This window comes from Lissotriton vulgaris, chromosome 9, assembly GCF_964263255.1.
Source record: "Lissotriton vulgaris chromosome 9, aLisVul1.2, whole genome shotgun sequence".
NCBI lineage: Eukaryota > Metazoa > Chordata > Amphibia > Caudata > Salamandridae > Lissotriton > Lissotriton vulgaris.
In genome coordinates, this window is record NC_141697.1 from 564,605,438 (window position 1) to 564,631,217 (window position 25,780).

Here is a 25,780-nt window from a genome sequence, read left to right on the forward strand (position 1 = left end):
GATTATGGGATCTTGCAAAAGTGGTACTCAGGGTAACGGTACTTGGGAATATGGGATCTTGTAGAAGGGGAGGGATAAGCACTCAGGGTTAAAGGGCCCCGTAGAAGGGGAGGGAAAGGTACTCAGGGTTATGGAATCTTGTAGAAGTGGAGGAACAGGTACTCAGGGTTATAGGATTTTGTAGAAGGGGAGGGATAGGTACTCCGGGTTAAAGGGTCCTGTAGAAGGGGAGGGATAGGTGCGCAGGGTTATGGGATCTTGTAGAAGCCGTACTCAAGGTTACATGGTCTTGTAGAATGGTAGGGAAAAGTACTTAGGCTTATGGGATGTTGTAGAAGTGGAGAAATTGGTACTCAGTGTTACGGGGTCTTGTAGAAGGGATGAGATAGGTACCCAGGGTTACGGGATCATGTACAAGTGGTGGAATACCTACTCAGACTTATGGGATCTTGTAGAAGTGGAGGACTGGGTACTCAGGGTTACAGGGCCATGTAGGACGGGAGGGATAGGTACTCAGGCTTGTGGGATCTTGTAGAAGGCGAGGGATAGGTACTCAGGGTTAATGGGACCTGTAGAAGGGGAGGGATAGGTATACAGTGTTATGGGATCTTGTAAAAGCGGAGGAATAGATACTCAGGGTTAAAGAATTTTGTCGAAGGGGATGTATAGGTACTCAGGGTTATGGGGTCTTGCAGAAGTAGAGGACTGGGTACTCAGGGTTACAGGACCTTGTAGGAGAGGAGGGATAGGTACTCAGGCTTGTGGGATCTTGTAGAAGGCAAGGGATAAATACTCACAGTTAAAGGGTCCTGTAGAAGGGGAAGGATAGGTACTCAGTGTTATGGGATCGTGTAAAAGCGTAGGAATAGATACTCAGGGTAATAGCATTTTGTAGAAGGGGAGGGATAGGTACTCAGGGTTATGGGGTCTTGTAGAAGTGGAGAATGGGTACTCAGGATTAAAGGGTCTTGCAGAAGTGGCTGAATAGGTACTCAGGGTCTTGTGAAAGAGGGATAGGTACTCAGAGTTACAGGGGCTTGTACAAGTGGAGGATTAGGTACTTAGGGTTATGGGCTTCTGTAGACTCGGAGAAATAGGTATGCAGGGTTGAAGGGTATTGTAGAAGGGACAGGATAGGTACTCAGGGTTATCATGTCTTGTAGAAGGAGCAGGATAAGTACCCAAGGTTATCGTATCTCGTTGAAGAGGTGCGGTAGCTACTCAGGGTCATGGGAACTTGTAGAAGTAGCAGAATAGGTACTCAGGGTTACATGGTCTTGTAGAAGGGTACTTAGGACTATGGGATCTTGTAGAAGGGAAGGGTAAAGCACTCAGGGTTAAAGGGCCCTGTGGAAGGGGAGGGAAAGATACTCAGGATTAATGGGTCATGTAGAAAGGGAGGGATAGGTACTTAAGAATATGGGCTCTTTTAGAAGGGGAGGGATAAGTACTCAGGGTTAAAGGTCCCTGTGGAAGAGGAGGGAAAGGTACTCAGGGTTATGGAATCTTGTAGAAGTGGAGAAAGTGGTACTCAGTGTTATGGGACCTTGTAGAAGTGGCAAAACAGGTGCACAGAGTTACAGGGTCTTGTAGAAGGCACGAGATAGGTACTCAGGGTTATGCGATCTTGTAGAAGGAATGGGGTAGGTACTCAGTGTTATGGTATCCCATAGAAGAAGTGGGATGAGTACTCAGGGTTATGGGATCTTGTAGAATTGGCAGAATAGGTACTCAAGGTTACAGGGTCTTGTAGAAGGGAAGGGATAGGTTCGCAAGGTTATGGAATCTTGTAGAAGGGATGGGGTAGGTACTCATGGCTTTGGGATCTTGTAGAAGGGAAGGGATGAGTACTCAGAGTTATGGGATCATGTAGAAGTGGTAGAATAGGTATTCATGGTTATGGGATCTTGTAGAAGTGGCAGAATAGTTTCTCAGGTTACAGGTCCTTGTAGAAGGGGAGGTATAGGTACTCAGAGTTATGATATATTGTAGAAGTAGAGCAATAAGTACTCAGGGTTACAGGGTCTTGTAGAAGGGGGTAGGTACTCAGGATATTAGGATCTTGTAGAAGTTGAGGAATGGGTACTCAGAGTTACAGGGTCTTGTAGAAGGGTAGCAATAGGTAGTCAGGGTACACGGTCTTGTAGAAAGGAAGGGATTGGTACTCACAGTTAAAGGGTTTTGTAGAAAGGGAGGAATAGGTACTCAGCTTACAGGTTCTTGTAGAAGGGGAGTGATAGGTACTCAGGATATGGGGTCTTGTAGAAGTAGAGGAATGGGTACTCAGGGTTAAAAGGTCTTGTAGAAGGGGGTTGATAGGTACTCAAGGTTTTAGGGCCTTGTAGAAGGGGAGGTATTTGTACTCAGAGTTACAGGGTCTTGTAGAAGGGGGCAATAGGTAATCAGGGTACATGATCTTGTAGAAAGGAAGTAATTGGTACTCACAGTTAAAGGGTTTTGTAGAAGGGGAGGGATAGATACTCAGAGTTACGGGTTCTTGTAGAAGGGGAGGGATAGATACTCAGGGTTATGGGATTTTGTAGAAGTAGAGGAATGGGTACTGAGAGTTAAAGGGTCTTGTAGAAGGGGGTTGATAGGTACTCAGGGTTACAGGGCCTTGTAGAAGGGGAGGTATAGGTACTCAGGAATACGCTGTCCTGTAGAAAGGAAGGGATTGGAACTCAGGGTTGTATGATCTTGTAGAAGGGGAGTAATAAGTAATCAGAGATACTGGGTCTTGCAGAAGGGGAGGAATCGCTACTCAGGGTTACACGGTCTTGCAGAAAGGAAGGGATTGGTACTCAGGGTTATGGAATCTTGAAGAAGTGGAGGGATCAGTTCCCAGATAAGGACTTTAGGAGGGGAGTGGTAAATCAACCAGGAGGAATGCGGATTGTAGGAAAAGGAGGATTAGTCGTTAAAGAGGGGTAAATATCAAGCATTAAATTAGTATTTTAGAATGCAAGGATAAGCATTGAGAGAAAATTAAGTCTTGCAGGAGGGGAGTGGTAAGTATCAAGTGGAAAGGCAGCTCTTGCAGGACTGAGGAGTAAGACATGAGGGCAGATGTTTTCAGATGTACCTAAAATAAAAATTGTATTGAAGAAGTACGTACTTAGACCAAATTTGAGGCCGCCACAACTCTACTTTTTAATTTAAGGTTTACACAAATATATAATGTAAAGTTGATACTTTGAACATTTTGGAAAACATACCCAAGTGACCACTCTGCGCGGTTCGCATTTAAGACAGAGTGGCCATATTGGTTACGGACATAATAAGCTATCTCATGGACGAGTTTAGGTCAACCTGATGGTTTGGAAAACAAGATGGTGGGTAACTCATGTGTGACTCATGACTGTAGACAGCCTATAAACCATCAAAAAAAACTCTGCAGCTAATTATATCCTTTTCTAAATAAAGCATACTGTACAGCTCAATACAGCTCAATACAGGTTCCCTGAGGATGAGTCAGAGGCCCCGAAATGTGCCAGGAAGTGAATGACAAATAAACAAATATCAACTGAATTACTATGAAAAGGCAAAATATCCACAATATGGGAAATCAATCTTTGGACAAGAATATCCTGAGTGAAAATCGTGAATTATTAAGACATGAGGGCCGCAGTGTGTCCCTGGTTGAGTAGCATGCAGATGTCATCAATGGCAGCGAGGAGGATGGTCTTGTTGCTGTGATTGCTGCAGAATCCAGACAGGGAGGCGTCTAGGATGGAGTTCTCTTCGATGAAGGCAGTCAGTTGGGCGTTTACGAGTCTTTCTGTGACTTTGGCTGCAAAGGGACGGAGAAAGATGGGCCGATTTTCAGGTCCGTAGGGTCGGCCGTAGGTTTCTTGAGGAGGGGTTTCACCTCCGCCCGTTTCGCCTGGCCAGAAGCCGGATTTGAGGGAGGCGTTGATGGTCCGTCCTAGTTCGGGTGCGATGGCGATGGTGGCCCTGTGGAATATGTGCGGAGGGCAGGGGTCTTTTAGGGCTCCTGAGTGGGTTTTCTTCATTGTCGCAGTGATGAGTTTGATGGGAGCGGGATCCTAGGTAGTGGTGGTCGGCTTGTCGGCTGTGGTGGGTAGGCGGGTGTTGTCTGGTGCTGGCTCGCTGAAGTTGTCGTAGAGGACCTTAGTCTCCAGGGGGAAGTAGGAGCTGAGCTTTTCGCAGAGTTCCTGGGAGGGTGTGACATTCGTGGCTTCGCTGGTGGGTTTTGCGAACTGCTGTATGACGTTGAACAGTTCCTTGGCGTTGGTCGCGTTGGTCTGGACTTAGGGCCATATGTATCAAGCGCATTCGCAAAGGCCGAAATTCGCAGAATTTTGGCATTTGCGAATTTGCTAAATGGTATGTATTAATGAAAATCTGGTGCAAAACAAGGAATCGCAAAATTTGCGATTCCTTATTTTGCAATTCATTTAAGGAATGGCACATTTTGCGATTCCTTAAATGCAATGTATGAAGCAAAAAAAATGCAAATTGTCCTTAAGGAATCGCAAATTACCACCAACTTCAAGTTGGTGGTAAGTTGCGAATTCCTTAAAAATGCACATTTTTGCATTTTTCAAAGTGCCATGTGATGCACATACATGCCCTTAGGGCATGTATGTGCACCACATGTGCACCCATGCTTATTTCAGGGGTGCAACAGGGTGTCCTTTGGACACCCCTGCACCCTTGAAATTATTCTCAATTTGCGAATCGCAAATTGAGAATACCTTCCCATTCATTCCTATGGGCCTCCTGGCCCATAGTAATGAATGGGAAATTATTCCTTAATTGCGATTCGCAATTTGCAAATCGCAATTAAGGAATTTTAAGAAATCTATAAAAAAAATCAATTTTCTACATACATACCAATTTGCAAATCTCAAATAGCGATTTCTAAAAAATCGCTATTTGAGATTTGCAAATCTGGATGTTGATACATATGGCCCTTTGTTTCTTATGAAGGTCTGTTTGGTGTCTCTTATGCCCAGGTGGTATTCCTTCAGGGTGTTCCTGTGGTTGTTCTGTGCTTCCGAGGTTTTCTGGTTTCCCCAGGTCTTCTCCAGGCTTCTGCAGGAGCGTCTGGCTTCTCGAAGTTCTGTGGTGAACCTGGCGGCCTTCAGAGGGCGTAGTTTGGTGGAGTGGTGGAGGGGTGCGAGCTTGTCGGCGCAGCAGTAGATCCAGCGGTGAAAGTTCATGGCTGCGGAGTTGGTGTCGGTATTGGCACTGGGGGTGTGTGGGGGGGGGGGGGGGTTTGGAGGAGGGGGCGTTGAGGCGTTCCTCTGTGATCTTGCTCCAGTTCCGTCGTGGCGGGCGTGGGGAGGGCTTGGGTGCGGTGGTGATGTTGAAAGTGAAATGAACGCAGTCATTGTCCGTCCAGGGGCGCTGGGTGATGTGGCTGAAGCAAATGTTTGTTCCTCCAGCAAGGATGCGGTCGAGGGTGTGTCCAGCTCTGTGCGTGGACGTGTTGACCAGCTGCTTCAGTCCGAGGTTGTCAAGGAGAGTGATGGAGTCAGGGTCGTTGCAGTTGTCGAGGTGGAAGTTCAGGTCCCTGAGTAGAATGTAGTCTGTGGAGGTGATGGCGTGGGGTGCGGCGAGCTCTGCGATTGTATTAGCGGGTTGGGTGCGAGGTCCTAGCGGTCTGTAGATGAGGGTGCCACGAAGGGTCGTCCTGGGGCTGGTCTGGCTCTGGAAGTGGAGGTGTTCTGTGTTGGAGTGGGGGTCACTCATGCCAGACGTGGAGAGTCGGAGGGGGTTCTTGTGTGCGATGGCGAGACCTCCTCCCAGGTGGTGAGGGCAGTCCTTTCTCTGGATCTTGTAGCCGTCGGGGATGGCAGTGGCGATGTCAGGGCTGGAGGTGGCGTTGGTCCAGGTTTTCGTGAAGAAGGCGGCGTCGGGTGAGAGGGTGTCGATCAGGTCCCAAATCTCTACGGTGTGTCAGTTCAGGGAGCGCACGTTGAGGAGGATGCATGTCAGGGTTTCGGAAGTGCATGCATCACGCAGGCCTTCTGCGGCCATGGGAGCTTTGATGATGGTGAAGGATCTGCTGCATAGAGGTCTCTCATATTTGAGAATGACAGATCTCACATCCCTTCCAACCAGGCCATACTGCACATTGCCGTAGACAAAAGTCTTGCCTTGACTCCAGCTCAGGGCACACAATCGAATAGATGGCTATCTGGGCAACAAGGTGGGCTGGTCTCCCTAGATCCTGCCTTCAACAAATGTCAATAAAGCGTACCCATGGGCGTATCACAGAACAAGATGTGTAAGTAGCTTGGTAGAGCCCATTCCATTAGATACCAGTGTCACCCTCCCAGACTCAATCACTTCACAGATGAGTGACCATGTACACAATACTTTCATCTTCATCCCCAGGTAAATCATACTCCTCTCTGCGATGGAATCCACCCAACCCCCAAAGGACTTCAGGGAACATCAGTGGCAGAATGTGCTCTAAAGACATCACATCACAATCTAACAAATATACATCAAAGACACAAACCACATCAAAAAAGAAACTCTTAACATACAGTATAATATAATGAAGTCCAGTGTGGCATAGCACTGCAATAGCTACATACCAGCTCCACGAAATCTACAATTTGTGCTCTTTTATTCCTGTGGGTACCATGGAGTTGTAACTGAGCCTATAAAGTAACTGAGCTTATAAAGCGCCTGGTTACACTAGCCAGTGTGTCCCCGCGCTGTACCGCTGAGGAACCATCCTGGCCTGTTCCTGTGAGGCGCCCACTCCTGGGCACCCCAAGGTGAAGCCAGGCATCCTTAGCGATTAGTGCCGGTGTGGTGATTAAGGAAGCTATTGCCCAGAGTTGCAGAGTGGGACCTATGATTAGAGTAGGCACCGTGGTGAGAATTATCGGGTCTGCGGACAATGAGCCCAAGACCCTGCCGCGACGGGAATTGAACCCTGGTCCCGGGTCAGATCTCTGCATCAGGGTCTGCCACTCTAACCAGTGAGCCACACTTCTCCACTGAGAAGTGTGGGGGGGGGAGGTGTAGGAGTCTGACCCCATACCTTCATCTAGTTTGTGTTGCAGTAGTACTTACTCCCTTCACGCTGACCTAACATCCCTTTATATAAGCGGCCCTCACTATTGCTCTGCCGCTATCAAGGGAAGCCCACGCAACTCTCCCATCATAGAGTGGATCAAGTTTTTGCAATGCCTGACATCATAATGGTGTCTGCATATCTGGTTCCTGGAAGCTTTGCCACCGAGTGCACAGCAACCCACCAGCAAGGCTCTGCCTTCTTTCATTTTACACGAGAGCCCCGCGAGTCAGAAGGAGAGTTACGCACTTAGCAGGACAGATTTGCGCTGCAGCCCCTATGCCACCAATAAAAGTATCCAACAAGGTCTCCTACTACTTCGTGTCAGCTGAGAAGGGCCCAGCACACGACTAAGGGGAGCAATATACTCAAATAGCGCTTACCAGAGATGACCTAGTGGCAGCGCTGTGAGACTTTCAAAAGGAACGGGACTCGGAAGCCGAGAAATATGGCCGATGCCCGGTGGAGCTGCCTAGACAGCTATAGAGGAGATTAGCCCTGGTTCACCCCCTCGCTGTCACCTACCCAGCCAGACAAGGGGCACTGTTCACCCCGCTGTGTCCCCTTCCTCCCTCTCTCTCTCTGACGAATTACCGTAACAATGCTTTTTTTTCTTATGTTTTACTATGCTCTTGTAACATATGTAATTTGTAACTTGTAACTCACTGATCCTCATGTAAAGCGCTCTGATACCTCCGGGTCTAGCCAGCGCTATATAAAAAAACTCGTCAAAAATACCTTTGGACGTTTGAAAGGGCAAACCAGGGGCGTAACACAGGCCCACGCATCCCCCGCAGTGTGGGGGGCCCTCAAGCTCAAGGGGGCCCCCTCCGCACTGCACTTCGGCCTGTAAGCTCCTAATTGAGTCTAGAGGGGGCCCATCCACGTACCTGGCAGGGGGCCCCCTCAATTATAGTTACGCCACTGGGGCAAACATAGTATTTACTTAGATATACAGGTATCCCAGCTGATGCAAGGGTGGCGGTGTGTCCCGCTGGTGCATACAGGTGAATCTTTTGGGCATCGGAGTGCTGCAACCTCCCCATTAAGCTTCACTAAGTTTGCCGCCATCTTGGAAACAAAATGTACCCCTGTGGGGGTTCACAAGCTGTTTCTGGGCACTGGCACGTGTACGATGCTACTGTGCTGGAGAAAATCTGGTCATTTATTCTGGGACACTTCCTTTTCCCGCGTGCCTTGTGCAGACTGTACAGAGGGGAGGCTGAGGGATCTCTCTCCAAGATCCCTTTTCTAATCTCTTCTCCCTAGGAGATTCCATACATTAGGAGTTGTCCCTGGCTTATAGAACTGCTTAGACGTTGACTCTTCCAGCAGGTATTAGTGGATTATGCTTACATCTTTAAGCAATTGACTGATTTCATGCTTAACTCAATTTTCATTAATAAGGACCATCCTCTTTCATTTAAGAGGCTGTTTGGACACGTTATGGGGCGGCTCTAGGCTCATGGTGGCCCTGGGCAGGGAGCGTAGGTAGGGGGCCCCGGAAGAGGGGGTCCGGGCAGGGCAGAGTACGGAGGCCAGAGAAGAGGGGCGTGTTTGGAAGTGGAAAAGAGCCGGAGGCCACCAAATCCCTGCCAGGGGCCGCCACGCAAATATGTATCCATCCTCAGAGGATTATTATATTAAGGATTTATAGTGGGGTGGTGGCCCCTGAGGTTTGGCGGCCCTGTGCAGGTGCACAGCTTGCAAATGCCTAAGGCCGCCCTGATTAAATATGATATGCCTTGTTCTTTTGACTGTGCACTTCAGACGCCAGTTCGCCTTGAATCTGATCAGGTGCATTATATAAACAGTGCATTAGTTAAATATATTCGGCACTCGCAGCTATGTGGGGGTTTGTAAGAATAAGTTACGTATTAATACACATTTTGAGGGCGCTTAAGAGATGGCTTTGAACACTAACGCAGACAAAAAGCATTTTTCTAAGCCTTGATGTCTGGAGCTGCTTAGAGAATTGCTCACAGGATGTTGCTCGCATACCAGATGCCTTCCATGACATAAGTGGTGGCAGTGGAATGTGACAAATATTCTCAAGCTGATGGCTCTTTGTAAAGCACACACAACATGAGCCAAGTCAGTGCTCCACAACAAAAGTGTTTGGACAGGGCATCGCACCATGAGCTCTGTGAAGGAGGTGGGCTCATCAGGGAAGCTTTCATGACAACTGCGGTGGATCTGCACAGGAGGCAGGTAGTGTTTAATTTGAGCCGGGGGTTGCGGATATTCGGGGACCAGGAATCGTTTTAATCATCAGACTTTGATCCAGAACAAGGGAGAGAAAAGTAGTACAGGGGGTGGGGGAAAGAATGAAGAAGAGAAAGATGGAAATACAGTGGCAAATGAAGGAAGCATGGATGAAAACGAATTTACGAGTGTGATGCGGGAGCAGGGAGAGTTATTTGTGGATGAAAGAGGCATGAGGTGAAATAAAGACCAGACAGCCTTGATATTTAGTAAATAATACCCATATTCAGCAGCGGTGTCAATTGACTTCTTGGAAAATGTGGGCTCTAGCACTTACTCTTCTACATCCTGTGCACCGGAAGTAGGTGTCTCCGGATATCAGAGGAACTGCCCAGGATCTGTCTGAAACTCATCCTCAGACAGGGATCTCTGAATTGAAGAGACAGATCCAAGTTAATGGTGCACAGGAGAGAAGGCATGACCAGGAAGCGGTGGGACCCACTTGGAGTGAATGCATGACATCTAAGACGGCACTTAAAAAGGGCACGGGACGTGCAATACCCTACATATAACTCTTCACTTAAGTTGCGCTCTCCGCAGCTTGCAACTGTCCAGTGAGAAAACCAGAAACGGCTAGATGGATTTGGTCCTCAGCCAGGGAGAGTTCGGGGTGTGATGACCAGTCCACCCAGTAGAGTTCTTTCAAGACAGGTGAAGAACAGTGCGAGCAGTTTAATGGCCAGAGTGCTCAGCAACAGACGAGAAAGCCCCAGGAGACACAGCACAGCTCGATGGACCCAGCTGTACCTTTGTGAAGGGAATCGTCTTCAATCGGTGAAGGGCGCATCCATGAACTGTGCCACTGCTGTTCCCCTACAGGTAAGGGTGCCTTCTAAGTAAGTATGAGCCTCCATCATCACTCGTAAAGACGGTATGGTCCCCTCTGGAGAGGAGGCTCCCCTTCTTCCAAAATGGCTGCTGTTAGGCAGGCCTTCTTCAGTGGCATTGGACTACTTTTCACTACTTGCCAGTGCCCAGCGCCCCAGGTTGCCCTGGAGGAGCGGAAACTGGCAGCACAGATCAATATGTGCAAATCACAATCGGAGATGCTAGAACTTCAGTGGGCAGAGCACTCGGCGAATAATGAATCCATTCAGTGTCTGGTTCACCAGTCACTACCCATGGGAGCAGCGAAATGGGGGGCATGACAAGCCTTCCCTTTTGGGCATCTTCTAAAGCCACTTTTAATTAGTTCATTTGACATATACTGGCATGTCCTATCTCCTCTCTGTTGGACTTCCAGCTTTCAGCTAGGTGGAGTAATCCTAGAAGATGGCAACTGGCTGAGGTAAGTCTGACCAAATCTCAGAATCTTTTAGAATTTAATCTGATAAGTTACTAGGGCAGAGAGACTCTTAAGAGGGCCAGGATCATTGCTGGAAAAATATATGATGACCTATGGTAACCGGAAGAATGATTTTTCATGGTTGTGTGGCTGAACGAACGAGGAACGACAATCCTCTTTATTACTTTTGGATATGGATTGGTCTTTGAACATGTCAATAGGACATATTCCTCAGCAAAGTGGGGGAAGCCATTTTCTGTGACTTCTGGAACTAATGCAGCTTGTAGCTATGCAGACCCAGATAGATACCATTAGCGTAGCCCAGTCTTGTCAGAAGTAGAGCTACAGCCATACCAACTCTGTGAGTGTGTCCCAGATAAGGAAACAGACTGTGTGGTGACAAAAGATGGGAACAGCCTGTCTTGAGACTTTAGAATCCATTGTGCGGCTTTAATGGTGCAGGACTTTTATACCAAACGCCGGGCAAGTTCATTAAAGGCGTTCTCTTGGCCATAAATTGGGGCTAATACAGTTGCCTAGCCAACATCTCCATTTTTGAGGTAGAACCCTCAAAAATGGAGATGTTGGCTAGGCAACTGTATTAGCCCCAATATTTAATATAATATATAATATGTATTAGTATGTGCTTGTTATTTTGCATCCAGTGATTAATTGCAAATAATGCATCAATCCTGGGTTTTTCTTTCTTTCTTTTGCTTTAGGAGTAACAATGACCAGAATATTCAGTTAATGGACTAAGAAGCCCTTTGAGGGATTGGTGCAGTAGTAAGGGCAGCACTAGCGGAGCTACAAAATGGCAGCTTCAAGTTTTCCAGACGGCCGACATCAGTTTAAGGAGAGATAGCTTAGCCTACATCAAGGGCACTGCCTGTGCTTCCCTAGGAAAAGGACAGCCCCTACTTGACTCATCAAGTCAACTACATAGAGTAATCTGCACACCAAGGCTCAGATTTATTATTTTGCCTTGCAAATCAGCTCAGAATCCACATTTGCAGCGCTGCATTATGCAAGGTAGAAAACACAGCGCCACAACTACAAAGATTGGTCTGCTGCTGGTATCATCACCTGCACTGGCGCACAAACAGGCTGACTTGCTCAACACACAGCCTCCTACCATGTTGCAGGGGTCAGTGTATGCTGCCTAGCATAGGATTTGTTCTAGAGGCATACCCTTTCACTACAAATCCCTATGCCTGTATTGAATCTGTACTGTGCACTGCAGCATACATGCAATGCGTTGATTATTATTATTTTTTTTAGAAAATAAAACATTGCCCCTTGTTTGCGCCTGCTTCAAGTCAGTTTTAGCTTTTGGTGTAAAACCAGGTCTGCTTATTTTAGTAGAATGGCTTTCCGTCAAAACCTAAAAGCTTCTACCCAGTACCTCCCCCTTGATGCAAAGCAACTCAAAGAGGTGCAAAGCAGTTTTTGCATTGTAAACATGTCGCCTTACCAGGGCAAAATTCTTTTTTGCTGGATGGTAAATAGCATCCACCACTTTATATCACTTTGTGTCATGTTAGCACCAGGACTAAGCCTTAGTAATCTGGACCTAAGTTGCTAATTTAAAGAGTTACCTTTTCTTAGAATTTGTGGGTGGAAAAGCCAGGAACAGCAAATCATGCATTAGTTTGACAGGAATGGGTAAAAGGGATACTCCCTGACAGGGAGTAGTATTGTGACTAGTCATAGTCTCAGCAGTAGAAACTGCTTTAGAAGTGACAGAAGAATTTAGAGCAGTAGAAGGAGCACTAGGAGTTTGAGGGGTAGTAATTGAACAAGTTACTACAAATACTATAGCCTAGTACTATATATGGTGGTAAGACCAATAGCAGTACAAGTACTATTAGTAGCGCCAATTGCACCAGTACTTGTAGTAACACCCTAATAGTAAAGGTGCAGAAAGTATGTATGGTATTACTATTAGACTGTTTCCTGTGAAGACAATCGAGTCCCTTCTTCTGTCGTGAATGACATCTCCAGAGTAGAATTTACACCACTACTGAACATCAAAGCATCCTTTTTACAAGGAATCTTACAAAAAGCTCTTATGACTAGGCAGATCCTCCCACTACGTCAAAAACCATATCAGGACCTAGAGGATCTAGATAAAAAATTTGTAGTCTTACACTTATCACTCCTGAGAAAGACTCTATTGAAAAGGTGCTCGCAAACCATCTCCCTGATGAGATCAAATCAGACTCCCTCCTGCAGGACCTCTAGTCCAGCTTCAGATCTCGCCGCAGCCACCAATGATAGTATTTTATAACAGACCCTGACCTCTTGTCCTACTTGATCTCTTCGCATCCTTTAACGGTATGTGCTGCCAAGTCATGCTCGACACTCTGGCACATTAAATGTGACTCCACTACATTGTCCTATAGTGGCTCGAGTAGCATTTGAAGACCAACGCCCATTTGTCTGAGATGAATTTCTGGATGTATCCCTATAGAAGGTGATGTTTCCGAGGGTGCACTCCTCTTGATGGTGAGCTGCTTATACACGGAGTGACTGGGAATCCTACTGGCTGACAAGAGTGTCAGCATATACTAATAATGAATAATACACAGTTATAATGGAGAATCACATCTGGACACTACTTTGCCCAGCAGAGTTATATCAACACCACCAAAGCTTAGATGTCCTAAGGATTTCTCAAATTGAACCCAACCAAGATACTCTTTATAATCATCGTTAACCCAAGTACGCAACACTATATCAAGGAATAGCTTGTGAAAATAAATATATGGCTTCAGGCTATAGCTCATCAACACTACCAAGCTCTTGGCCATACATAATACCAAATTCAGCTTTACACGGCACATGACATGCAAAACCAGGACTGCGGGGTGTCAGCAGCTCCTACCTTTTAGAGTGGATTAATTATTTCCAGAAGAAGACGTCAGTATTGCTATCGCTGTCCTGGTCATGGTCCACCTCAACTGTGGCAACAGTCTACTCGCCATCATCTCAGAGGCTCATCTCACATCTGTGAAGAGTGTCCATGCTACAGGGAGTCTTAGTAAAGGGTTTGGCACTTTAATACTATAACTCCAGCTTTCCTCAGAAGTCCACTGGTTTTCTCTGCGTGACTCCTTAACCTTCAAGACCTGCTTCATACAGAAGACAATCAGTGACAGCAGCCACCTTGCATGGCATGATAAAAACCTTTGGAAGGCCACGCAAGACACTTGGCAACAGCAACGCCGGAATAGAGACCAGGAAATGCAGAAAGGAGAAGACCAGATGCCAGGCCTTTTCTTTCTACTTTTCCAAGGATGTAGAAATCCATGCTAGGAAAAACTCACCAAACACCATTACTTCTACACTTCAGAAAGTACTCCAGACAATGTAGGATTTATCAACAAACAGACATTGCAGGGTTCCTGTTCGCCCTCTCATGCCCTTTCAACGGTCCTACAATCATCACATTGGTAATCTGTGCTTGTCCTCACCATGCACCCCCACTGTAGCTCCCTCAGCTTTCCTCATCCACCACTTCTTATCCAGTCCCTCTTCTCCATTATTTTGTAGTAGGTTTCCACTGTATAAATCCACAAAGCACATACCCATTCATTAATGCTAGTGGTGATAGTGTTCCTAGGGTCCTTTGTTACTATAGTAGTAGTGGTACTACTAGGAGTAGCATTTAAATTCTGTACTAAGGGTAGGGTGATAGAGGATTACTTTAAGATGAAAATGCATTCATTCATTCATTATTTTTGTTTGTCATCAAAGTTATGTCCAAAGTTTTACTCATGGAAGTCTTTGTTGTTGGACTACTACGAGTGTAAAACCAGGCATCAAGAATGTGTCAAACCCGTAAAAGGTGATGGGAGGATGCTTGCAATAAGTCTAACCACTGGCAATCTCTCCGGCTAACATTACATCCCATCATTTTTTGCCCAGCATGCCACCTCAGGTTATACCCAGCTATATGCAAATCAGTCTCAACTCTGATCCAATAGGAACAATCCAGCATCAACTGTCAAGCCACGTCCTCTCCGAACCGGAATACAAGAAGCCTAAGACCGGTCCCATTCTCCCATCACCTTTTTTGTGTTCAAAGCAAAAATTTACTAATACCCTCTGAGACACAAACAGAAACATGTCAAACCAGCACTGAGAGTACTTATATGGCTCCCAGTGGAATTCAGGATAACATTTAAGACATTATGCATAATGCATAAAGCAAACTGGGGCAACGTTTCTGCTTACGCTCACAAGCTGGCTTACTGTCATGCTGGCTTCCTCTCAGCTGATCCATCATCGCTCCTTAAAACAAGATGGAAGATCATTAGGCATCCAGGGCCCAAAACTCTGGAATTCCCTCAGCCACAAGCCAAATGCAGTTCCCTCCGATTTGGGAAGCTTCTCAAAACCTAACTTTTCTGTGCAGCACTTAAACAGAAGCAGGAAACGATTGAAGAATGCCGGACCTAGGGCATTTCATACTTCCAGCTAAACTCAAATCCCATGATTACGTTTTTGAAAATTTATTTTCAGAGCTTTGAATTTACCTAGGGTTAAGCCTGGGCGGAGTTCGCGAAGTGCAAAAAAAACTCAGCTGTACTAAGTGAAGCTCCGCAAGCGGCGGAGTACATTAGATAAATGCCATTCGCCGTGAGCTTCAGCGCTGTGTGTTTGTTCGCACTGTGCAATCATTGCGAACTGTACCATGCACAGCGCAAGCGGGTGCTGCTTTCTTTCTGCCACTCAAGTAGACTTTTGTACTCGAGCGGCAGCTTTCTCACCGTAAATGGACAGTTTCTCAAAGCGAGCGGGCGCAAGCATATGCGACCACACGCAATGAGAAATTCGACTGCCACGTTGAGAAATCTCGCCAGCAGGTTGATTTTCCAAGCTCGCGCTCATCAACTTGACGTTGACGAAGGCAAATGAGAAAAAATCTTACCGGGAGGTGGATTTTCCTCGCACGCGCTCGCCAACTTCCTGTAGACAAGCGCAAGCGAGGAAAAAAAACTCTGCTGCCGGAGTGAAGTTTTCTGGAACTCTGCATAACGCAGAGTGCGGAAAACTCTGGAAACTCTGGGAGCAGAGCGGAGTTCACCACCCAGACTTACCTAGGCTACTTGAAAACAGTTTATAACACTCTGTATGAATAAATAAAAGAATTCCAAAAAAAGTAGCATGATTTCCGCAAAAATGTAGGCATGGAATTTCATGGTTTCCTTCGCTAAAAAGTATTGTCAGCTGTATGTATTTGTAGAACAGGTTTGATTGGGAAAGCCTCTCTCTGGGCTTGTAAAGGGCAAACACTAGCTTCCTTATAGGTATATAAGCGTGGGTGCTTTAGAGGTTCCTGGTAAGGGCTGTGGCCAATGTGTCTTTCCAGGTACTGCAGCCTTGTCACCTCATCTCATTCCACTTGAGCTTAATTTGAGAAAGAAAAAAAAGTTTGTCAGGGCCCAAGAATTTCTCAAGAGGCCACTGAATCTTGCATCAGTCACTGCCGCTGACAGTGCTGCTAACTACCAGCACCAACACAACTACTAGTCATCACACTCCTACAACTGCAACAATCTAGATTACTCCAGGCCACCCAAAGCTACAAGAACAGTCTGGACATGCTGGTATTATTCATTTGTATTGTTCATTTGGTAAACACTCTGCTGATGCGTTCATTTCAAAAATAGAAAAAGAGTGACAAACGCAGAATTTATCACCAGCACCCCCTCCCAATCCCCCCTCTCTTCAGCACAGCCACGGGTGGCAAATGCAGGGACTTCCACGGGCAGTAGAGTGCCTAGCTACCCCACTGGTCTGTAATGACCTGCAGAGAGGGAGTCACTGTGCTTGTGCACTCCATTGTGCCCGTTTTAATCAGTTCCTTTAGTAATCATACATTGGGCAAGATACAAGCATACTTCAAAGCTCTCCACAAGCAAACATATCTCAGTACCCACCCACACACCCTCAAGTGCACCTGACATGAAATTATGAAATATAAATTAGGGAATGAAGAGAGTACTTTAAAAAGCCGTACATCTGCACATTGCGAACTCATTAAGTTGATGTAAGGTTTACATTAAAACGCGTAAGACATGGTACAGTAGAGCTGTGATCATAGTATGTATTTTTTAGCACTCACTAGGAGGCTCCCAATGTCTTCAGTGCTGTGTAAAAGCGAGAAATAAAATAAATAGAAACATGTGTAACTAATGCCAAAAGCGCAGCGAAGGGTGGGTTGCCAGCACCCTGGGTAAAGCAGCTTTTGCGCAGCGCAATTTGAAATTTGTGCCCCCAATTTTGCGCCCCTAAGAATGTTGCACCCGGGGCAACTGCCCCTGTGCACGACCCACGCTACGCTACTAGCCAAAAGCACATTTAGACGTCATTTTTACTTGTTGTAAACAACATGTATGTCTTTCACAAACATCATGAAAACTGAGCTTAGAAATCACCCAAAGTGAAAACAATTCTGAAGTACCTTGGTTATAAAATAAAATAACACCTGCTTGTATTTTTCTAAGAAGCGATGTTTGGGATGCTAAGAGATCACAGCCATCCATGTACCCTAATAACAGGCTTTAACAAGGCTAATTACTCTAACACTTTTATAGACTTTTTATGAAACAGATGTCATGGCTATAATGCAACCATGATGGGATGAAAGCATTTCCTGAGAGGAAAGGGTTTTTCTGACCCTTAACTCCAGACACCCTAGGCAAATGTCTTGGTGTGCCAGGATATAGGGAAGACCGTGTTGTGTAGTTCAGTTCAATGTCTTGTTCCCAGTCATACCCTGGTACAAGCAAGTCAAGACTGGTTTCGGCCTACGATGGGTTTGAAGGTCACCTTGAGTGACTGCCAGTGGTTACACTATTTGCAAGCATTCCTTCCATCACCTTTTGTGATTTAACACTCTATGCGGCCAAAAGTATGCGCAGACGTGGGGCCCGTGCTCACTGTGCCATTGGAATCAAGCTGCGCCCAACTGAAGAGGCCCAGATGGGCCAAAAACGATCCTAGGTTGTTTGTGTTCCAGTTCAGAGAGGACCTGGCTTGGCTGGTCCGTTCCTATTGGAGCAGGACCAAGGCTGATTTGCATATCACTTTGTATAACCTGAGGAGGCATGAGAGGCCACAAACAAAACGATGGGTTGGAATGCTACCCAGAGTGATTGCCAGTATTTAACCCCTCCCATGCTCGTGACTGAACTGTTCCGTCACGAGCCTCGGGTGGGCTGTGCTGGTGACGGAACGGTTCCGTCATGGCCTGCTCGCCGCGCCTGCGCTGACGTTCTAAAGAGCGGGCGGGGCCGTGACAGAACCGTTCCGTCACAAGCACAGCTCACCCGCAGGCCGTGACGGAGCGGTTCCGTCATGAGCACGGGAGCGCCGCGCGGCCCCGCCTCCCTCTTAGCGCTGCGGCGGAATAGCCGCCGCAGCGAAGGGGTTAAACTATTTCCAATCATTCTTCCCATCACTTTTTGTGTGTTTCACTATCTCCTTGCCCGTATCCTGATATAAATAGTTAGGGCTCTTTTAAACACATTAGGTCACACGGAAACCTATTGATGATCCACTCTACTCTCTGAATAATTGATAGGTTTATCATCCAACTTAAGTTAAAACACATAAGGGTTCATTAAAAAAAAGGGCTCCCTCAGGCATTTCTTTCCTGAATCACAATGTTAAGATACGATTTTATCTGAATGTGATTCAGGTCCAGGATCCTTCTTAGGAGTACCTTATCACAATGCAATTACAACTCTAAAATGAAAAAAAATCAAAATCTATTACTTTTTAAAGTTCACAAATCTATCCAAACTCAAATATGTTCCAGTAGAATTACCCACAGCCACCTGATTCACCAACTCTGGGGGAAACTGTACGATTTAGGTAGGTGCTTTCCCCTTTGCCCTTCTCCAACTCTTCCCAAAACCGTTTGATCACAGGTCCTAGAACAGGAGTCTGCCACAAGCATAGTGTTTTCATCTGAGCTATTTTCACTATATTAAACAAGCATTTGGAAAAACATATGTTTGGCCTTGACAAGCCTGAGATTTTTTTTATTGCTTACATTTTAGCAAGCATGTGCAATAAAATTAAAAGTGTAAAAGTATTAAAAAGTAAAAATCCCGCTATCTGAAGGCTTGCAAAATAAAAAAATTATACATCTCAAAAATAAGTTTAAAAAAAAGTAACGAACGCAAAGATTAGCCTACCATTGCTGGCACGGAAGTGAACTACTTTTTAGGTAGATGTGCACATGTGCAAGAAAAACATTCTGCCATTCAGTGAAGAATGCTAATGGCTGAAGTGGGCAGCCCCATTGCTACATGCTTTTCACTTGAACAGACCAGTGGATGAAAAGGACTGACTAAAAGTCCCTCTTTGTACACAATGAAATGTGTTTTCTTAAAAGGATGTTTGTGGAAACGTGAGGAGGCTGGCGAGACACCCGAGGATGTCTCTGGGCAACACCTAAAAAAAATGTTTTAAAAACCACAAGCGTCTATGTTTTGCATCTTCCAGTGACATCAGTAATTATTACTGTCGGGTTCAAGCTGGATTCCACGGGAGCGAAGATGAAGGCTTCCCACACTTCCAGCAACAACACCTGGAGGACTATTAGTACGTGCTCACAGATAATTGCTTCTTAAAAGTGTGGGGAATCAATCAATCAACCAATCAGTCAATTTATATAGCGCGCTACTCACCCGCTAGGGTCTCAAGGCGCTCGGGGGAGGGGTCCGTTACTGCTAGAAAAGCCAGGTCTTGAGTTGCTTCCTGAAGGAGAGATGGTCCTGGGTCAGCCGTAGGTTGATGGGGAGGGAGTTCCATGGCTTGGCCACCAGGTAGGAGAAGGATCTTCCTCCGGAGGTGGCTCTGCGAATGCGTGGTACGGTGGCGAGGGCGAGGCTGGTCGACCGCAGCTGGCGGGTGGGCGTGTAGAAAGTGAGGTGGTTGTTGAGGTACTTGGGGCCCAGGTCGTGGAGAGCCTTGTGTGCGTAGGTGAGGGGTCTGAACGTGATCTTCTTGCTCACGGGGAGCCAGTGCAGGTTTCTGAGGTGGGCGGAGATGTGTTTGTGCCGGGGGATGTCCAGGACGAGCCGCGCGGAGGTGTTCTGTATGCGCTGGAGTCTTTCTGTAGTTTGGCTGTGGTTCCCGCGTAGAGGGTGTTCCCGTAGTCCAGTCGGCTGGTGACGAGTGCCTGGGTGACCGTCTTCCTGGTTTGGTGGGGATCCATCGAAAGATCTTTCGGAGCATGCGCAGGGTGTTGAAACAGGATGACGAGACAGCGTTAACTTGTTTGGTCATCGAGAGGGAGGAGTCCAGGATGAAGCCCAGGTTTCGTGCGTGGTCCGTTGGGTTGGGGGTGGTGCCCAGGGCAGGGGGCCACCAGGAGTCGTCCCAGGCGGAGGGGGATGATCCGAGGATGAGGACTTCTGTCTTGTCTGAGTTCAGTTTCAGGCGGCTGTTCTTCATCCACTCAGAGACGTCTTTCATTCCTTCGTGTAGGCTGGCTCTGGCGGTGGCGGGTCGTTGGTGAGGGAGAGGATCAGCTGGATGTCGTCGGCGTAGGAAATGATGTTAAGGTTGTGTTGGCGTGTGATGGCCGCGAGGGGGCTCATGTAGACGTCGAAGAGGGTGGGACTGAGCGAGGAGCCTTGAGGTACGCCGCAGATGACTTCGGTGGCTGCGGATCTGAACGGGGGGAGGCGGACTCTCTGGGTTCTTCCGGCGAGGAACGAGATGATCCACTCCAGTGCCTTCTCTTGGATTCCGGTGTTGCTGAGGCGCTGTATTAGTGTGCGGTGGCAAACTGTGTCGAACGCTGCAGAGAGGTCCAGGAGGATGAGGGCAGCTGTTTCCCCATTGTCGAGCAGGGATCTGATTTCGTCGGTGGCTGCGATGAGGCCGGTCTCGGTGCTGTGGTTGGCTCAGAAACCGGACTGTGAGGGGTCGAGGGATCCGTTTGTCTCGAGGAAGGTGGCGAGCTGTTTGTTGACGGTCTTCTCGATGACTTTGGCAGGAAAAGGGAGGAGCGAGATGGGGCGGAAGTTCTTGAGGTCGGTGGGGTCCGCTGTCGGTTTCTTCAGGAGGGCGCTGAGCTCGGCATGCTTCCAGCTCTCCGGGAAGGTGGCGGTGGTGAAGGAGATTTTGATGATGTCTTGGAGTTGGGGTGCGATGATGGAGTCGGCCTTGTTGAAGACATGGTGGGGCAGGGGTCGGTAGGGGATCCGGAGTGGATGGTGTTCATCGTGCGGGTGGGGGCTTCGGTGTTGACCGGGGTCCAGTTGCAGAGGGTGGTGGTGGGGGGCGTTGGTTCGGTGGTTGGGTGCCTGGTCTGTGCGCCGAAGCTGTTGGTATGTCAGCGATCTTGCTGTGGAAGAATTAGGCGAGTGAGTCGCAGAGGTCTTGCGTTGTTTCCGGCGCTGGGGCTGGAGAGCTCTTTGACGAGGCTGAAGAGTTCCTTGCCGTGGTGGGTGTTGTTGTCCAGTCGTTCTTTGAATGTTGTTCTTTTGGTGGTGCGGATCAGCTGGTGGTATATTCGGGTGGCGTCCTGGAGGGCTGCCATGTTTTCTGTAGTCTGGTCGTGGCACCAGGCTTTTTCGAGGGTGCAGCAGTTTTTCTTGGATGTTTTGAGTTCGTTGGTGAACCACGAGGCTTTCTTGCTGCCGGATCTGCTGGGTGGGTTCTTCAGAGGTGTGAGGTTGTCGGCGCAGTTGGTGAGCCACTGTGTGAAGTTGCGGGCTGCTTCGTTGGGCTTCGTTGCACTGGCGGGAGGGTTCGGGCTGAGGGAGGTGGTGAGCTGGTCGGCGGTGATCTTGTTCCAGCTCCTGCGGGGAGCCTGTTGCGGGTGGTGGTGGGTCATGGTTCTCCTGAAGTTGAAGTGAATGCAGCTGTGATCAGTCCAATGAAGTCCGGTGGAGTGGCTGAAGGAGATGTGCTTGCTGGGGGAGAAGACGGGGTCAAGCATGTGGCAGGCGTAGTGGGTGGGGGTGTTCACCAGTTGCTTGAGTCTGAGGTTGGCGAGGTAGTCCAGCAGGGTGGTGGTGTTTCTGTCATTGTTGTTTTCCAAGTGGAAGTTGAGGTCCCCTAGGAGGATGTCGTCAGAGAAGGTGAGGGCGTGCGGGCTGATGAAGTCTGCGATGGCTTCGCTGAAATGTGTTCGTGGTCCCGGGGGTCTGTAGATGAGAGTGCCTCTGAGGGTGGTCTTGGGGTCAATGTGTATCTGGAAGTGGAGGTGCTCGGAGGCGGTGAGGGTGTCGTCGGAGTTGGTCGTGATGCGGATGGTGTTCCTGTGGACGATGGCGATGCCTCCTCCGGTCTGGTTGACGCGATCCCTCCGGGTGATCTTGTATCCGTCTGGGATGGCTATGGAGATGTAGGGGGCTGAGGAGGCGTTCATCCAGGTTTCCGTGAGGAAGGCGACGTCTGGTGATGTTGTGTCGAGCAGGATCCAGTGTTCGACGGCGTGTCTGTGGACGGAGCGGGTGTTGAGCAGGATGCACTTGAGGTGGTTGTTGCTGGTGCCTGGCCTTTCAGGTGCGGTGCAGGTCCGGAGGCAGGTGAAATTTTAGGCTTGGCAGGTGAAGGGTCCGTGGGTGCGTTTCGGGGTGGCTCGGTAGCAGGCGGGGTTCCGGCCGGGTTTGAGTGCGTTGAGGGTGGCGGCGTCGTAAGTCAGTCGTGTGGGCTGGCATCGTCGGGCACCAGGGGTCCTGGCGCTGGGCTCGGTCCAGGCGCGGACGGGCGCGTGGCTGTGCAGCGGCCCGCATTAAAAAGGGGGGAGGGAGGGAGGAGCAGCAGCTGGGAGGCGGGTGGCGAATGGGAGAGGATGGGGGCGGGGCCGCAGGGAAGGCAGCGGCGGGAAAGGAGAGCGGGCGGGCAGGCGGAGAAGGGCACTGAAAAAAAAAACAACAGCAGTGAACAACAGAGAGTGAGAGGAAAAACAGGCAGGCTAAAGGCAGAAAGGCTTATGAAAAATAAAACGAGCAGAGGCTAAAGGCAGAATACAGTTAAGAGGAAAAACAGGCAGGCTAAAGGCAGAAAGGCTTATGAAAAATAACACGAGCAGAGGCTAAAGGCAGAATACAATTAAGGGCAGCAGACAAGCAGGAGGAGGGAAATCGGGAGAGAGAGAGACGGACAGAGGAAGAGGTCAGACTTGATACTTACCGCCCACCACTGGGCCCCCAAGGATGAGGAGCAGGTGGGAGCCTGCGGGTGGAGGAGGTCCTCGAACTTCCAACAGCAGCAGCGGTGAGGGCTGCAGGCAGAGCACCAGCAGGGAACGCTGGCGCGGTGGGGGAGTGGACCTGGCCTGAGAACCATAGGGTGACCACCACTCTTCCCCAGATGATGGAACAGGAAATTCTGCAGTGAGGATGATCAAAGATGATGTGCGCTGTAATTAAATAAAAAGGTAGGACACTAGAATTTTGATCTTGCAATACACTGAGATTTTTACAGACATTAATGCATATATCGCTTAGTGCACCACTCACCAAAAATGTTCTCTTGGGATGTCCTGGAATTTCTTTAGCAGCAGCCTCTCATAGGATAATAGCCTTTCACGTAAATCGGCAAGATGATTTCTTCAGGTAGCTCAAAGGTTAAGAAAACTGAGGGGGCTGCCAGCGGGACACTCTCGTTCAAACACTCACACAGATTTACTCTGAGGATCAGTCGGGACAAAAGCATAAGTGTGAAGGGAAAATAGAGCAATGTTAGGCAGGAACAGGAATAGTGACATCTGCCATAAGAGCAGCAGAGGAACACCTTGGAACACCTTGAAACAAGGGAAAATCAGAGCGTTCTAGTTGACAACAATGTCGACCAAACGCTGAACTAACACGCTCAAATGAAAATGTTTCAATAAGGTAAGGCTTGCCATCCGGCCCTGGGGACAAGGGAGGACGGAACAGTAAACACTTACAGAAAAAAAAGAAATGCTAGATATGTCGTTTAGGTCCGGGAGAGGCGAGTTGGAGCGGAACGAACCTATGCAGTGAGAAAAAATGGCAACAAGCAAAACCTGGCGTGCCGTCCGGCTCCACATGAAAGAGGAGCGAAACAACAACGCCCAGGCAGAGAGATACAAGGTCTGCCGTCCGGCTCCGATGGGGGAGGGGTGACGGGAGCGGAACAGCAAGACGCTTGTGGAGTTCAGGGTAGAGGGTAACCACGCGCTTCGTCCGGCTCTAACGGGATAGCAAATGAGCAGAACGATAACGCACTGGACAGGAACAATGAGGCTTGCCGTCCGGCTCCACAGGGGAGTATGGGAGCAGAGCGCGCTAGCACTCACCGGCAAAGGAAAGTTGCTCTGATAATCTTTGGAAACTAGTGGCTCCCTCCGCCTCCCACCATTCAACTCAGAGGCCACTGAAGTCATCTGCGGCGTACCCCAAGGGTCCTCACTCAGTCCCACCCTCTTCAACGTATACATGAGCCCCCTCGCGACCATCGCGCGCCAACACAACCTCAACATCATCTCCTACGCGGATGACACTCAACTGATCCTATCACTCACCAAAGACCCTAACACCGCCAAAACCAACCTACATGAAGGAATGAAAGAAGTAGCCGAGTGGATGAAGCACAGCCGTCTGAAACTGAGCTCAGACAAAACAGAAGTCCTTATCTTAGGCACCTCCCCCTCCGCCTGGGACGACTCTTGGTGGCCAGAGGCCCTTGGAAAAGCACCCATCCCGACGTACCACGCACGGAACCTGGGCGTCATCCTGGACTCCTCACTCTCTATGAACAGACAAGCCAACGCCGTTTCATCATCTTGCTTCAACATTCTTCGCATGCTCAAAAAAACATTTCGCTGGATCCCCACCGAAACCAGAAAAACGGTCACCCATGCATTGGTTACTAGCCGCCTAGACTACGGAAACACCCTATACGCCGGTATCACCGCAATACTCCAGAAAAAACTCCAACGCATCCAGAACGCATCAGCCAGACTCATACTAGACATCCCGCGTAAAGACCACATCTCTAGTCACCTGAAAAACCTTCACTGGCTCCCCGTCAATAAGAGGATTACTTTCCGACTCCTAACCCACGCACACAAAGCACTTTACGAACTTGGACCCGAATGCCTCAACACACGACTTTCCTTCTACACCCCCTCCCGCCAGCTACGATCCTCCAACCAAGCCCTTGCTACCGTACCTCGCATCAATAAAACCACCATGGGAGGTAGATCCTTCTCCTACCTCGCAGCTAAAACCTGGAACTCACTCCCCACTCACCTTCGTCTCACTCAGAACCATCTAGCATTCAGAAAGCAACTTAAAACTCGGATATTCGACAAGTAACTCCCCACCCTTCTTCAAGCGCCTTGAGACCCTCCGGGTATGTAGCGCGCTATATAAATCTTTTGACTTGACTTGACTCTCTCCTTCAGGAAGCAGCTCAAGACCTGGCTGTTCGAGCAGTAACATACTGTGGAGCGGGATTTAGGGCGGGCCGGAATAACAGGCGTGGAGGCCGTATGAAGTGCGCTATGATTAGCGAAAACTTTATTGTTCATAGAAATGAAACACAGGTCACGGGATGAAAAGGTCCAGGTGGTTTGTAGAGGTGAGGTATCCGGGAGGGTTCCGTGGGGATGGTTGCGGCTGGGCTGTGGTCGTCTTTCCGTCGTGTAGGAGCGGTGAGTCCCTCGGAGGAAAAGAGAACGAAAACAGGGCGGTTAGTTCAGAGGTAATAAAACTTCTCTCAGTTCTATCACCAACACCTGGGTCGTGTGTGGAGGGTTTGGGGTAGGACGTGACGGGGTTTGGGTTGCGGGAAGAGGTAAAGGTGGGTAGGGGTGAGCGCAGGCGTGAACGGGACGGGAAATAGTGCGTAGTTCTATACAGTGTCGGTGCACGTTTATACAGTGAAAGTGGTTCGGAACGCTATTTACACTATGTACACATCTACCAGTGGAAATAGGGGAAAATGGTAACGATGTACTCACATGCCCCGCCGTAACTCTCCTGTGAGTTACGGCCGCTCTCCAGCCACCTCCTGAGGACGCCACCAGTCCTCACACCAGACGTCTTCCTCGTCTGCTTCTTCTTTCTGGTCCTTCGGTCCTTCCGCTGCTGGTTCTCCGAGGTCTGCTGACTCCTGCCACGAGCTCGCTGTTGGGAACCCCGAGTCGTTTGGGTCCTCGG

General features: G+C 48.5%; 1 protein-coding gene across 5 annotated transcripts in view; it reads left to right on the forward strand.

Moving 5' to 3' along the window:
- Nucleotides 1–25,780, forward strand: part of GNG3 (G protein subunit gamma 3) — a 58,952-nt gene that overhangs the window by 13,060 nt on the left and 20,112 nt on the right. Inside the window, exon 1 of one of the 5 annotated variants that reach the window (XM_086938100.1) lies at nucleotides 9,163–9,267. The exons of 3 other annotated variants lie outside the window; for them this stretch is intronic. In XM_086938100.1, the coding sequence (XP_086794226.1) occupies nucleotides 9,239–9,267 (29 nt within the window). In that variant the 5' untranslated portion in view covers nucleotides 9,163–9,238. Of the gene's footprint in view, nucleotides 1–9,162; nucleotides 9,268–9,917; nucleotides 10,145–25,780 lie in introns of those variants that run through there. One more of the 5 variants, XM_086938102.1, reaches the window with a different exon arrangement.